Consider the following 15,407-nt stretch of genomic DNA (forward strand, 5'->3'; position numbering starts at 1 on the left):
TAGCCCCCATGTCCCTCGCGAAAATCCCGGCATTTTTCGCTAGAGGCCAAAATCCAAAATGGCCGCCGCCACCATTTTGAAAATTTAAGTTTTGAACCAGAGCACCTATAATCATGCACAAAGACACTTTTTCGGATATTTTGTCGAGTACGAGGATTCCGATTCTGACATTAGTTTGACATTACCCCAGATAAGGGTCATAAACCTCAGATAAGGCATCTAAACCCAAGATAAGGCGCCTTAACCCCAGATAAGAGACGTAAACTCAGATATGGCAGTCTAAACCCCAGATAAGGCGACGTAACCCCAGATAAGGGATGTACACCTCAGATAAAGCAGGCCCAACCTAAAATAAGGCGCCTTAACCCTAAATAAGGAATATAAACCTAAGATAAGAGAAATAAACCCCAGACCTGGCAGTCTAAACCCCAGATAAGGTGCCTTAACCTAAGATAAGGAACGTAAACCCCAGATAAGGCGCCATAACTTCAGATGAAGGACATAAACCATAACACAGTCCAAACCCCAGATAAGGCATCTAAACCCCATATAAGGCGCCTTAACCCAGCTAAGAGACGTAAGCCCAGATAAGGCAGTCTAACCCCAAGATAAGGCGCCTTCCATCAGATAAGGAGCGTAAACCCCAGATAAGGCATTTAAACCCCAGATAAGGTGCCTTATCCATAGATAAGGGACGTTAAAGGCAGACAAAGGGCGTAAACCGCAGATAGAGCAATCTAAACCCCAGATAAGGGACGTAAACCCCAGATAAAGCTGAAATGACACACATATGCTTCCATATCCATTACTATTTTATAATTAGCCAAAACAAAAGGGAGTTAATTCATGATCCTAGGTGCTCCCATTCAAAAATTACATTTACGCTCTACCAAATGGGGGCCATCTTGGATTTCTGGGCAAAAATTATGTTATAACGTCAAATTAATGTCAGATTCGGATTTCTTGGGGTCGACTTACCCGGAAAAAGTGTCTTTGTACACGAATTTAGGTACTCTGGTTCAAAACTTATTTTTTCAAGATGGCGCCGGCGGCCACCATCTTGGATTTCTGGGTAAAAATGAGGTCGTAATGTCAAAGTAATGTCAAATTTGAAATCCTTGAGGTCGACTTATCCAAAAAAGTGTCTTTGTACACGATTTTAGGTCCTCTGGTTCAAAACTAAATTTTTCAAGATGGTGCCTTACTAGCCAGAGAGTGGTCACCAAATTGAGGTTTTTGACCTAACTATTATAATCTTTTATTCTTTGAAGCCAAGCTTAACCTGCTTTTTTTCTGGTGCAAAAAACAAACAATCAAAACACCACGAAGTGGTCGCTAAGACCTATGGGAATGACACCACTTTGGAACACATTGTTCATGTTGTTGATGAAATTATAGATGATGTGATCGATTAGACTAATGGACAATTCACAGACACGAGTGGGTTTATCTATTATGATGTTGCTGTCCCCCTAATATGTAGGATTCTTGAGTAGGACTAAGTAGTAGATAAAGGGTGAGAAACAGACCATTACCATAGATAATCGGTGTCTTGTTGAGGTATGGTGAGCATGTTAGTCGCTCGGAAGGCGAGACCCCGAAGTGGGCGAGACTTCCGAGCGACTAACATGCGAACCATACCTCAACAAGACACCGATTATCTATGGTAATGGTCTGTTTTGAACCGTTTATCTTACATATACGGTGAGCCAAAATAAACGAATTTGTTGTTATGGTTTATTCATTTTCCAAAAGACAAACTGGAAAAGCTGATATGATTATCTTGTGTAAGTTTAGGGTTTTCTAAAAATAAAAACACACCGAGACAGTGTAATATTCTTCCCGTGTGTCCTGCGTTCGAGTCTACGAGTCTTATCAAGTATCAATTGCAAGTGATTTAATCAAATCAATACAGCATTGATTTTAACGGGAGATTCTATTCAATTCATTTGTGGTCCTGTCCCACTTGATAGTCTTATTTAATTCTTATTATTAATTCTTTATACATATTCGTAATATTAATAATGAATATGTAAATAGTTCAAAGGTCAAATTACCAAAGTGGGTGTGTTTTACATAGACATGACGGTAACTCATTTAACACCATAGAATTTATATTTATCTTTAATATACTTATAGAACAAATGTCCTGAACCAAATCAACGCATATTCCTTGGTACCCTCCTCGACCTATTTTGGTTGGGGTAAGGCCTCAGATTGTTGAAGTTTTTCTACATCTAGTCTAGTGGCCTGTAATGTACTGCATTTTAGGTGCAAAATATCCTTGGTTGAACTTAATTTGTAAGACCTCATGGCTCTTGTTTTGTTACCTACTTTGTCGGAATCTGCGTTTGTTGGGAGAGGGGGGACAAAGGTAGATTGACATCCTCGTCCTAATTATACAGGCTTTAAGAGACATAATACAAACTAATTTGCATTATTCAATAAAGGTGTTTTTGGTGTCATTCAATACACACAAGTATTGTTTACCATCTTCATTTAAATCTAATATGCATAAACTTGCATAATAATTTATGCTGATCGTGTAAAATATATTAAACTTTGATGCATTTTAAGTTTGTTGAAATGTCCAAAAAGTCAAATAATGTGGCCAGTGTTTCTAAATATGAACATGTGCTTCTCCTGTTCAAAATTTATTGACCTGACCAAGATTATCTTGACCTGACCAAGATTATCTTGACCTGACCAGATTATCTTGACCTGTCCACATTACTTGATATAATCAACAGTTGACCAGACTTTGAACAAAAGAAATACAATAGATAATGGAACAAAAGAAGAGGGCTAGACGTATATCATTAGAAAGTGCTTGATTAAATTTACTGATTGTACAATGTCCCTATATGACAGAATGGGTTTCGATTTTGGAGTAACAGGTCGCACCAGACAGCATTTAATCAGTCTATTCTCAAAGTAAACTTACAGTGAATAACATATCAGGTAGGGGAGACCGGGGCAAAGTGGACCACCGGGCAAAGCGAAACACCCCCATTAACTTCTTTATATGCTGCTCTCAATCTCCAAGCTCATGTATTTAGAACACGGGATGGATCCAGCATTGTTTGTGATAGGGGGCAATCGAGTGAGTCAGGTATGTGTGATTTTTACCGAAAATGTCTGTTTTTCATATATTTAACCCCATAATTTATAGAAATATTATTATCTGCCAAAGCACTGTGCTTTTGCTGAATTACTTCGATAGCCATTAATGATAGATGGGCTTCAGCCTGTTCTGTGCATGGTAACAGGAATAGCATACATCAGCGTAGAAGATAGTGATGCATGTCGAGAAAAATCTCACCTGGTCGGGGCAAAGTGGACCGGGCAAAGTGGACAATAGTCCAACGTGGATGGGCCAAAGTGGAACACCGGAAACAGACCCCACTCAGATCAGAAATATGCAATAGAAATTTATCCAGCCATAGTATACTGATATACCAAGACGTATGCCCTAAGTGGTGTTGACAATGAAGACACACCTGAAGGAGGTGCATTTCTGTAATGCCCCCTCCACGTTTCACTCTACCCCGGCCCAATGAACCTGGGGCAAAGCGGAACGACCTTTTTCAAGTTCACACCATTTAATAAAGCTGCATTTTTGATCAACTTCATTAATGTCATTTGTTAGTTGCAGTCCTAAGGTAAGATTATAAACCTTAACTTTTGCCTTGCCTTGCTTCGTAATCCTGTTTGGGCTAGACAAAAAAAATTGGTCCACTTTGCCCCGGTCTCCCTACTCTCTTTTCACTACAACGCTAGTACCAGCAGAAAGTTTATTTTTTCAATCAATCTGCTCCCAATGTTTAACAAAATATCAGCAGTCTTTACGAAGGAAGGCAGATGGCATACCGGTACTCTACAGGTCTACAATGTAAATGTCAAATTTCACCTTTTTTCCATATGAATTCGGTTTCCGGTGAATGACAACGGATATCAATGGTTGAAACCATCAAAGTGTGACCATGATCATGATGATACAATGGATTTTGAAAGGTTATATATATGTGAACTTATGCAGGAACTAAAGTAGTAAACTTCGACTGCTTAGTCATGTTAGTGTCAGAAGTGGGTAAGTGCAATAGCTGCCATGTGTAGCTGCCATGTGTAGATGAGTACAATATATTGTGTGTAAATTGCCAAACGTTCACATGGCAGCTATTGCACTTACTTACTTCTGGAATTGAGCAGTCGACTCGTAAACCTGCAAACCTTTTACTCAGGTCTTCAATGGAAATATCAAATGTCATGCTTTTCTCGTATTAAGCCAACTATTTTTCCGATGAATGTCAAATCATCCAAGTGTAACCACGAAACAATGAATCAATTGTTATATAGATAAACTATACTTGTTCCGCTAATAAACTATTCGTAGAATGTGTGTGTGTGTATAATAGAATGCATACAAATTTAGCAACAGAAGGAAGACAACTACTAGTGCAAAATGTTGTTCAGAACTTCACCCTCTCACCAAGTCTTTTTGACGGTGAGCATTGTTATATATGCGATACATCCTGCAGTGGTAGTTGCCATTGGCACAACTGCACTGACTCAGACTGAAATCACACCAACACCAGGTAAGCGTTTGAGTATTTTCTCTAACACAGACTGTACTTTCTTTTTACAGCCTATGGTTCTAGCTTTAACATGTAGGCATAGACCGATGATGAGCCCCGAAAAAGAAACCCCGATCTACGGGTTCGACCTACCCACATATTTAAATCCCAATATGGGCAAAAACCTTTCCCTGTATAAATACCGATCCGCGGTGACCAGTAACGACTAGTATATAGGCACTCTGGCAACAAATGCAACTGGGTTTAGGCGCAACTTTGGAATCTGCATCTTTTTCATTCAAAGGGTTACCATGACAACACATTTTAGACTTTGGTTAAATAGTCTCATTTATACCTATTTCTCTTAGTGCTTGGAAGAGATCCTGATGTTCTACGGAATCAAATGCTTTCTCGTAATCAATGAATCCAATACATACAATGACAAGTTGATATTAGTTTGACTTCTAAATGAGTTGGTTTATTAATTGCAAGTAGGTGGTCCATGGTTGAGAAACCTTCTCTAAACCCCGCCTGCTCTCGTGGTTGATAGTCATCCAGTTCTTTCTTTAGTCTATTTTGAAGAATTTTTGTGAAAATTTGTACAGATGTGTGAGAAGACTAATGGGTCTGTAATTCTAGATGTCTGCTTTGTCTCCCTTCTTGTAAAGAAGTAAAGAAGAATGATTTTTGTTTCTTTCCAAGATTGTGGGAGCATTTTTTGGTGATGATTTGGCTAAACAGTTTTGCTAGATGGGTTATTACGTTACTTCCTCTCTCCTCGAGAATATCCTTTGTTATCTCATCTAGTCCCGGTGCCTTGTTTTTCTTCATCTCCTTGATTGCTGTTTCTACTTCACAAAATGTGATGTCTGGTAATTCTGTGTTTTCTGGTGATGTTATTTTGGCTTCTTGGCTCTTGGCCTCTGTGTGTAATTTGTATAGTTCTTAATAGAAGTCTGAACATATTTTGAGGATTTCCTCTCTATTTGAAGTTGGAGAACCATCCTTTTTGCGCAGTTTTTGGATTTTGACCTTCTTTCGACTTTTTAAATTTAATTTCTTTGGGACCTTTTCCCATTTCCAGTATGTTTTGAATCTGTTTCTCTTTTCTCTGGCTATTTCTCTGTCTTCGTTTCTTTCTGGTTGTTTTAACAAGTTCAGCATATATTCAACTTTCACTGAGTTGCTTTCTTTTTGAGTTAAATTGGTCGATTTCAATATCCTCCTTTCTCGTCTGTTTGGTGCTTTTACTTGGAGGTGATACAGATGCTGCCTCTTCCAGGATCATGTTTGTTATCATGCTGCATCTTTCATCTATGTTGAGATGTTCACCTTTCAAGATATGAAATCTATTTTGCAATTGCATTTGAAATTCTTCCTTCCATACCTATGCAAAACATAAGTCACAGATACGCCAAATAATGGGTCTCACCGACTAGAATAAATTTAGTCAAATTTGCAAGTTTGTGCAACTCTGTTAAATATAGTATAAATCCAAAATGGCTTCCAGACGCCATCTTGAAAACTGAAAATTTGAACCACTTGCCCTAGAATGATGTATAATACCACTTTTAAGGGGTTTTGGGAGTGTAGCATCGTAGAATCCATTTTTGATGTTTTTTCAATTCAAGGTCAAGGTCTGATGCTAAATGTCAATTATCTAAGATGGCAACCAGACACCATCTTGAAAACTTAACGTTTGATCCTCATTAATACCCCCAGAATGATGTACAATATCAGTTGAATGTGTTTTTGGGTGTGTATAATCCATTTCTGGTGTTATTTTCCCCATCTTGAAATTTGAGCTTTTGAACTTGTTTCTTGCTCTAGAATGATGTATAACACCATTTTCAATGGGTTTTACCGGGGGTTTTATGAGTGTGTTGAATCTATTCTGATCTTCATGGTCAAGAACAGGTGCTAAAAGCCAGGTATCCAAGATGGCAACATATTTTCTGATGCACCCAACTGGTAGTCAACATGGCATCGGTATATCTAGTACTCTCACCCTCATGGATTCTATGTACGCTATTACTAGCCCCATCATGACGATGTATGTTTTAACAAGAATCAGGTCAAGGGCAACAGGGCCAGGCCAGTAACAGACCTTGAGAACATTTTTCTCCAGCTATTGATGATTGGTCAGCAGCGGCAAGAGGAGGTCTGAACTGTGTGCAGTGCCTTTATCGCTTTTTTTTTTATTAGAATGGTTCTCTTCGTAAACAGTGTACTTCGGTTATCTATAATAAATTACTGAGTTTTTCAAATTGGTAAGGCTAAAAACTTCTACGTTTTACATTATTTCAGAAAACGGATTTTTGCGTTGCGTAGAGTAAAGTTGTCCGCACCCCAATAAAATGTCCAATTTAGCTCTCAAATGCCGTTTGGTCTGTTCAATTTGCTTGTTTTAATCTCGAGATATGTTTAGTTAACAACGAAAGGGTAAAACAAGCAATTTGAACAGAACAAACGGCATTTGAGAGCTAAGACTGCGCCCTTGACGTTGATGTAAGCATCATGTCACAACGGTATTTTCTAATTGCCAAAGAGGGTGCTTTTCACTTGCACAATTTTTTTTTGAGACAGGCTGTATTTATAAATGCGCTTTTATAAATACGCACGTAACCACCTCTGCGCTGCCACAACAGCTTATACACAGTAAGTCTCGAAGTGACCTTCTACATAGCTAGTGGACTTCCTCATATATTTGAATGCAAAGGCGGAACAATATGAGACTTGTGCAGCAAAATTGTTCAACTTTGTGATTATATTGTAAACGTTTCCGTTGTTGAATATTTTTTTCGTCATCAGATACTTTTAAAATGTTGTTTCTGATAACATATTACAAATTCGGAACTGCAATGTGTGTAATAATTATGTATTTCAATTAATACTTAAATTAGATGATATTTATCTACAGAGTTTCTATACTTTTCTGTATAGTGGTCAATGCATGAGGATTTGGTCACGCTTGATGCTCTTGGTATGTCGTGCCCATGGGTCACGTGCGTATTTATAAAAGCGCATTTATAAATATAACCGAAGTGCAATGGTAAAGGAAAAAGTCGGGTCATGTCAAACACCTTGGTGTGCGTAAGACCTTGTCACGATGTATATATGTAGGTATGTCACAGTGGCTGCGCAATAATTCTGCCACACTGTGCATGCAAGCATAACAGTGAATTAAAAAGCGCGCGCATCAAAGTCGGCTGATTTTTGGAAAACAACAATGAAAAAAATGAATTTCCTTAGTATGTTCCATTTATCCTAATTGTTTGAAATTTTAATATATGGTATATGAAACCTTTCTGAAGCTACCATTTAATCTGACAAAATTAAATATTGAAATAGTCTGATCTACCACCATTTAGCTAAAATACTAATCTTTCTTAGCATGTAAATTATTTCCGTCTACATTGAATGACGCACTTGAGGAACACTAGTTAAAACATAATATTACCAAAGATATTCCATAGGGAGTAGTTTTCCAAACCACAATAGCTTTAAGCCATTGTGTGTGTCCAAGGCCATACTAGTTTTGTATACGCGCTAGAGTGAAACGGCGCTTCCTTTTACCATTTGCCCTCCTACGTTAATCCAGATAACAAAATGTTAATTTTAAGTCTCATTGCAAATGAATTTTTATTTTAACTTTTCGGATTTGGCTTTGAGTAATGGTGACACATACCATGTTGACAGTAAAAAAGAAAATTCTATTCCAGACACCATCAAAATGTCAAACTTTGTATTTTTGTATTATTTTAAAGTAATTAACTGCTGTTTCTTTATTCAACATCATAACAGGTTCATACTTGACAAATTTATGGTGAATGAATAGACTTTCATTAAATATTAAAAACACCAAAATTACTCATGCCTAATTTACATAATAATATCATGAATACATAATTAGCTGTAATTAGCTAATTTGCATAATTAATTACTTTTTTGTGTATTTTTTGTTATCAATTGAAAGAACTTCGTATACATATGTGTGAAAAAAACCCCGCACCCTGATATCGTGTACGGTTTTCCACTGGCATCAATTTTGCATATTAATTAGCTGAACATAGTCATTTTTTCAGCTTTAATTTGTCTGCAGATTGGCCGAAATTGCTAAAATAGTACATATTTGGTTAATTTATTATAATTATTCAATGATAAATTTTTTAATTTTGTTTTCTTTAACGAAGTCAGGAAAGATAGGCATTTAACCTGTGATACTTAAAGTGACGCTGCTTTTTCAAGCAAGCGTCCAAATAAACCGTCAAAATCTCGGAATGTGCCAATTTTGTCATTGCAGCCATTTTGTGGCAGGTTTTTATTCCATTTACGAGCATCTTTAAATTGACATTACATCACAATGCATTGACCGATTTCAATTCCGTTTTTTGATTTTTGATGCTTTAATAAAGCTCATTCATGTAGAAACATTAAATAACATGTTTCTGCTGCGCTTATTTTTGATGTGATATGCCTAATATATGGTTCAGTTATTTTACCATATTGTGCGGCCACATATCCATAGTGACAGTCTCTCAGATCTGTTTGCGTCCATCTAGGGTCGTTTAAATCGCTATCCAGATGGTATCCAAAAGTACGGTTCCAAGATCATACACGTAAGAGAACGAGGCGAACTGGTGAAATTATCATGGACCAGTAATGTATCGTCCGGACTCGAGTCCACTTTTTGTTGGACTCGGACTTGGCTTTGACGCATAAAAATAACATCAGAAATGGATTCTACACACCCAACAACACCTTCAAGCGGCAATATACATCATTCTGGGGTATTAAAGTGGTTCAAAAATTAAATTTCTGGTTGCCATCTTAGATAATTGACATTTAGCTCCAGACCTTGACCTTGAGTTGAAAAAAAAAATGGGTTCTACACCTCCCAAAACCCCTTAAACGTGGTATTATACATCATTCTAGGGCAAGTGGTTCAAAAAATTTCAAGATGGCGTCCGGCGGCTCATTTTTGCCCACATTTTTCCCCAGACATAATTGCGTCACTTTAGAATTCCACATCCACCTGGGTGATGAACCCCATTATATGCCTATCACCTAAAACCAATGGCTTTTTTCTCCGCGATTATGTACCCCTGCTGAGCCATTTTGGATCGTAGCTCCCCGCACTAATTAATAAATATCCATACCGTACGAATGAGCCGTAAAGTTGGCAAATTTTATTCTTAGTTACAGTGTAAAATGTACATGAAGGTCGTATTCATAGGTACCTCAAGTTGGTGCTACATGTATCTCATTTTGATAGCGCCAGTCAAACACCTTTTAAACCAATCTAGTCTTTGTTTGCTTTGGCTAAATCCTGTTCAAGTGGTGGGTTACATAGCATTGTATTTTGTCTAGGTATGTATAACTACAATTAACTAGGAGTGGTCATTCCTGAACCTCGTTGACTTGGCGATGATTTGAAATGAACACCAATTATGACTGTTTGATATTTATTACCAGCAATGTGGAAAAAGAGACACATGTAGAAACGAAAAAGGTACCATTGTGTTGAAGGAGCAAAGTTTAACAAAACCATAACTCCGCTTCTGGATATCGTTTGAAGTCAAATGATATACCATTTTAAAGCTTATGATATTTTTCTAAACACGAAATAAAACAGAATTGACCCGGCCGAATTTCACGGTCACATATATTATCTTTCACAGTCAGTTGCGATCCAATCACTCTCAGAAGTTGCCCAGGAGATGTTCAAAAGCTAATAGTGCCGGGAAGTGATGGACTTAGTGTATCGTGGGATCCACCAACATTGGAGGCAACTAATTGTACAGTGGAGGAAACACAAAGTCACCAGTCAGGGGAATTCTTGTCACCGGGCACTACCACAGTGTCTTATTTATTTCATAACATTGATGGCGACGAGAACGTTTACTGTAACTTTACTGTAAACGTAACAATAGGTAACTTTGAGAAAAATTGATCACGATTTCAGCTTTTATAATTAAACACTGATGTGAAAAGAAAATGGATATAAAACGTGTTTTATTCGAATTCTTAAAGTTTCTCAACACTGCTCATACACCTTTTAAAAGAGGGCACTTCATGCTTATTTTGCCTGAATATGAAAAACGTCGATTCCCATAACTTTTCAAAGAGTGATTTACATGCCTCTAAAAGTGAGCAAGTAAATAGAAAATTTCAAGGTTCTATCTAGTGCGAAATTTGTTGTTACGGCCCTTGAGATTTTAAAGGAGCAATCCACACCCGCAAGGCACGTTAATTACTTGTAAAGTGGGAAATATACAGTTTTTGTAGTTAAAGATCATGTGCGCAATCCTTCGAAGCTTCCCACCAAACAATGTTGGTGTATATAATTATCTACAACTGGTCAGCATTCAACATTATTAAAGGGGAGCAGGCCGTAAATGCTCAAGTGTTCTACCATTTTTAATTTACACATGATTGTGGAATAATTCTTTCATTGTTTAAACAAAATTCTTCCAACATTTCAGAGAATGGCAATTCATGCTATTGTTATACTCACCTTTGATTGGCGGGCATTTTCCATTCATACAGTGAATTGCTCTGAAAATAAAACGTGAAGAGTCTCTTCTTTGTATACCATTGGAAACTCTGATTAATATTGTATTAATAATTTAATTTCAGCTCAATGTAAACAAGACGAATTTCAGTGTTTCACATCGGGACGTTGCATACCTGCTGCTGGTGGTTATAATGATAGTGGACAAGTGTGCGATTCATTCCCTGACTGCCCAGATTGGTCAGATGAAAACCAACCGAATTGTCAGAATTTTGAAGGTGACTTTTTCGTGAAGCGGATAATTTCACATGTACTTGCGTGCCCCATTTTCTCGTAAACACGTTCAAATACCAGTCCACGAGCACAGACGGCAGAAGCCGTGGAGTGGGGGTGGGCGGGGGTATGACGGAGGGGATACGTCCCCAGGGAACGGCCTCCTGAAAAGTCTAAGAGAAATCAAATAAAACAAATATGCTCCATCTACCGTGAAGAGATCGATCAGAATTTCGTTGCATCTGCCTTTTTAGCTCGATAAACACCATATTTTGGGCCAAAAAGGGTACAAATTTCACAATATGTGAGCTTTGCTGGCACTGTAAATGCCAAAATTTACTCTCATTTTGGGCAAATAGAAATTGTTCGCGCGACATTCCCCAATATAATTGTTGATTATCGGTCCAAAATGTCTTCGTCCCTTCCCTAAATTTTAATGCTTCCGTCCCCACTGCCCATGAGCTTAGAAAAGTTATAAATTTTGGTGAACAGTGAACAATATGTTTATTCAGGTAATTTAGCTCTTCCCCTTTGGAAACAGGTTTTCGTTTAAACATTTTAACGATGTCAATTAGCCTTTCCGAAATATGGCGGACACAATAGGATGGCGCTGCACGAAATGAATCTTTTGAATTTGCTGGGTTTTATCCATATTGGAGACTGCCTTCCTATTGTGCACGCCATATCTCGAAAAGGCTAATTCCAATTAGGGGGGGGGGGGTAACCATATTGCTTTAGGATATGAATTGTCTTGTGGGGCAATAGTAGTGCTCGTTTATATTTTTTATGTACTTCTTATCATTCATGCTTTATTTTTGATTTTACTGGCACATTAATTTTCACATTCTTATGATTTTTCTTTATTTTCTTTATAACTAATTCTTTATTGGGCCATGTTCCCTCATTTGTTCATGTTCTTCGTATCATGCTTGACAAGATCGGTAGTGCTGTCAGCTATGGGGAGAAAATTGGGGGTATTCGCATAGACATGTTTGTCTGGAGTATTCGACAGTGCTCAGAGACGAACGGAAACAATTCTGCGTCTTGGATCGTCTTGGTATCGCGTTCAGGTCGCATCAAGAGTGTCTCCCAAATGCGCCCATCATCCATGTCGCGCTTGCATGATAACGATTGCCTCAAGCGCATTCCGAGGGAAACCGAATACACCCTTTGTCCTTGCCTGCATCAAGATGGCCATCGATGGTGGCTCTCCTTTTCTAATTTTGTGGCTAACATGGTTAGTTAATACACATATACATTTTTTGCAATGTCTTGTTTTTTTGTTGTTACTCTCAGAAGCATGCATAGAATATGTAGCATATCATGATGCTCTGCTGTTTAGTTGTGGCGTGAACGGATTTACACTTACACCAATGATCTCAGGAACAGAAGCTCCTCGTATGAAGAGACAAGGTGTCACACCGCAGATATGGAAGTTTACTACAGGCAATCAACAAAACACATACATCTCTAGAGTAAGTTTTCCCTCGACCAGTATGCGTCGACCTTATTTATAAGTACGTATTTGCCACCTCCGCGCTGCCATAACAGCTTGTAGACAGTAAGTCTGAAGACCTTCTACACAGCGGGTGGTCTTCATGTACATTTGAATGCAAAGGCGGTAAACAACGCGAGACTGTGCAGTAATATTGTCTATTTTGTTCAACTTTGTGATTATATTGTTAACGTTTCCGTTGAGAAATATTTGTTTCCGTCGCCAAATACTTTCAAAATATTGTTTTTATAACATATTACAAATTCGGAATCCCCCCATGTCTCATAATTTTGCTATTCAATTAATACTTAAATTTGACTCTAAAGAGTTCCTATCCTTTTCAATGACATGAAGATTTGGACGCGTTTGCTGGTCCTGATATGTCATGTCCATGGGTCATGTACGTATTTATAAATACGTATTTATCAATATAGTCGAAAGTAGCTGCCGACGTGGTGCCTATTAAGGTTGTGTGGATGCGTAAAACATGTTGGAAACTCTTTGATATGGCCTGAGCTGATTAAAATGATTTTTTTATTGTAATATTAGTTAGTTTCATCGAAAGCGATTCAACCGGGACTTTAAATGATTACTTAAATAATATATGAATAATAACAATGAACAATAATAACAGTTCAAATCGTCCTCCAGGAGACATGCACATTCACGGAGTACAAACGAATCAATACCACTTTAACAGTTGATTGGTATTGTACTCCGTGGATTTGTATGTCTTCTGGAGGATTTGAACTAATAACCTTCCGTGCAACCGCCCTATATAAGGATTTTATCCCAAAATGTCACATTTTAATTAGTTATTTCTTTAAAACCAAATGGAGCAGTAGAGTTACACCCCGTACTCGCTGGTATAGTACTCGGATATGATCAAAATAGTATTTGATTAACTTCAAATATATATTTTTGATTTAAAGTATTGTGTTGTAGTCTAGAAACTGTTCAAATATCGACACACAGTTCAGAAATATTATTATCCCGGATTATTATAAGCTATTATACGTAAAAAAGTTCCAAGCCGATATCTGTGCAGACTCTATTCTACCTCGATACCACTCATCTCACATGTGTCAATGCTCGTATTTAGATGGCTGTGAATACGTCCAGCCAGTGGTAGTGAGCAGTTTATCCTCTTACCAATACCAGCAGTATGCCAACTCACACAGGCATTGCGTCACGAAACTGACTGGATGTGATCCGTATATATATATATGTACTTATTTTGATAAATTTAATACATTAACAGTGCTGAAACTTGAATGATTCGCAGCGAGCATTAATTAGTGTCTATGGAGAGTGGCAAATCGCTCGCCTCAAACGGCAAGGCCCAGATTACCCCTAGTTTCGTTGTGGATGGGTAAATAAAGTCGACAAGGCCCAGCATATCACAAAAGTACGCCTGCTGATTTTCTTTCACGTTCTCAAACTTGATAACCTATAAAGCATAACATCAGGAAAATCAAAAAATAAAAAGGACAGTAATTTTGGATCATAATGAAGTTCTTGATTAGTCATCGTTTAGGTACATATAACCATGATGATGTTTCGAAAACAGGACCCAAAAAACATGCTATAGAATATTGTTATTAATGGATCGTTGCTTAAGGAGTATTTCGTGATCCTAGCATCCTCTATTTATGTCATTTTTCATTAGATATCCACGAAAAAAAACCTATTCCCAACATTTCAGTTGATTCCGATTTTGCGTTCGCGAGTTATGCATGATTATGTGTATTACACTGCTCCATAGACAATGCGTTGTAATTTCGTTCTGGTGCACCAGAACGAAATTCAAATTTCACGATATCTTTGCTAAACGAATTAATCTGCAAGAAATATTTTGTACATAAACATTATGTAGCTAGAGGTTTCCAGTGATATAAAAATCTCAACTTTGTTTGAGAAAAGTGGGGGGATGAGGCTGTGGATCACGAAATGCCCCTTTAATATTCCCGTTTTAGTCGCCGTTTGAGAGACTATGGGTTAAAAAATCATCCGGGGAACCCAAAATAAGCATCTCGTATACATAGAACATGTCCTTTTATGATACTGGTGTAATCTTGAAAACGATGGCCCATAAAACGGAGTAAGGACCATAAACTACCACCCTAATACCCCGTTTATGACACCATGATCACAAATAATAGGTGGAGTTCTCAACTTTGGTTTGGATGGGGATGTAAAGCTGTGACTCCTTAAAAATACCAAATTTGGCAAAAAAAACAAACCAAAAAAAAAAAAAAAAAAAACAAAACAAAAAACAGGCCCCAAATTATGCCAATGTTTGGAAAACAACTTGAACCGCAAATTTGATAAAAAGCAATGAAAAATTGACACTCTTTTGAGAAAAACTTGAAAAAAAGACCCTTTCTTAAACGATATTTGAATGAAATTGAGAGCCATCAATAAACCAAAATTGAAAGAGCCGGGTTCGGCGCCGCCAGTGCCAACAGTGTTTCATGTTGGTATGAATGATCTTTTAGACCTAGACGTAATAATAGCCAGTCAGCTTCATAACACAATGCCTGTGTGTGCT

The 15,407-nt window shown here is 37.6% G+C and overlaps 1 protein-coding gene across 1 annotated transcript in view; it reads left to right on the forward strand.

The window, feature by feature from the left end:
• The first annotated feature begins 4,374 nt into the window (after positions 1-4,374).
• The window catches only part of LOC140148148 (adhesion G-protein coupled receptor G4-like), a 48,133-nt gene continuing 37,100 nt past the window's right edge, over positions 4,375-15,407 (forward strand). Inside the window, exons 1-4 of the mRNA XM_072170007.1 lie at positions 4,375-4,595; positions 10,256-10,507; positions 11,214-11,366; positions 12,658-12,836. Of these exons, the coding sequence (XP_072026108.1) occupies positions 4,463-4,595; positions 10,256-10,507; positions 11,214-11,366; positions 12,658-12,836 (717 nt within the window). The 5' untranslated portion in view covers positions 4,375-4,462. The remainder of the gene's footprint in view (positions 4,596-10,255; positions 10,508-11,213; positions 11,367-12,657; positions 12,837-15,407) is intronic.

This window comes from Amphiura filiformis, chromosome 3, assembly GCF_039555335.1.
Source record: "Amphiura filiformis chromosome 3, Afil_fr2py, whole genome shotgun sequence".
NCBI classification, from domain to species: Eukaryota; Metazoa; Echinodermata; class Ophiuroidea; order Amphilepidida; family Amphiuridae; genus Amphiura; species Amphiura filiformis.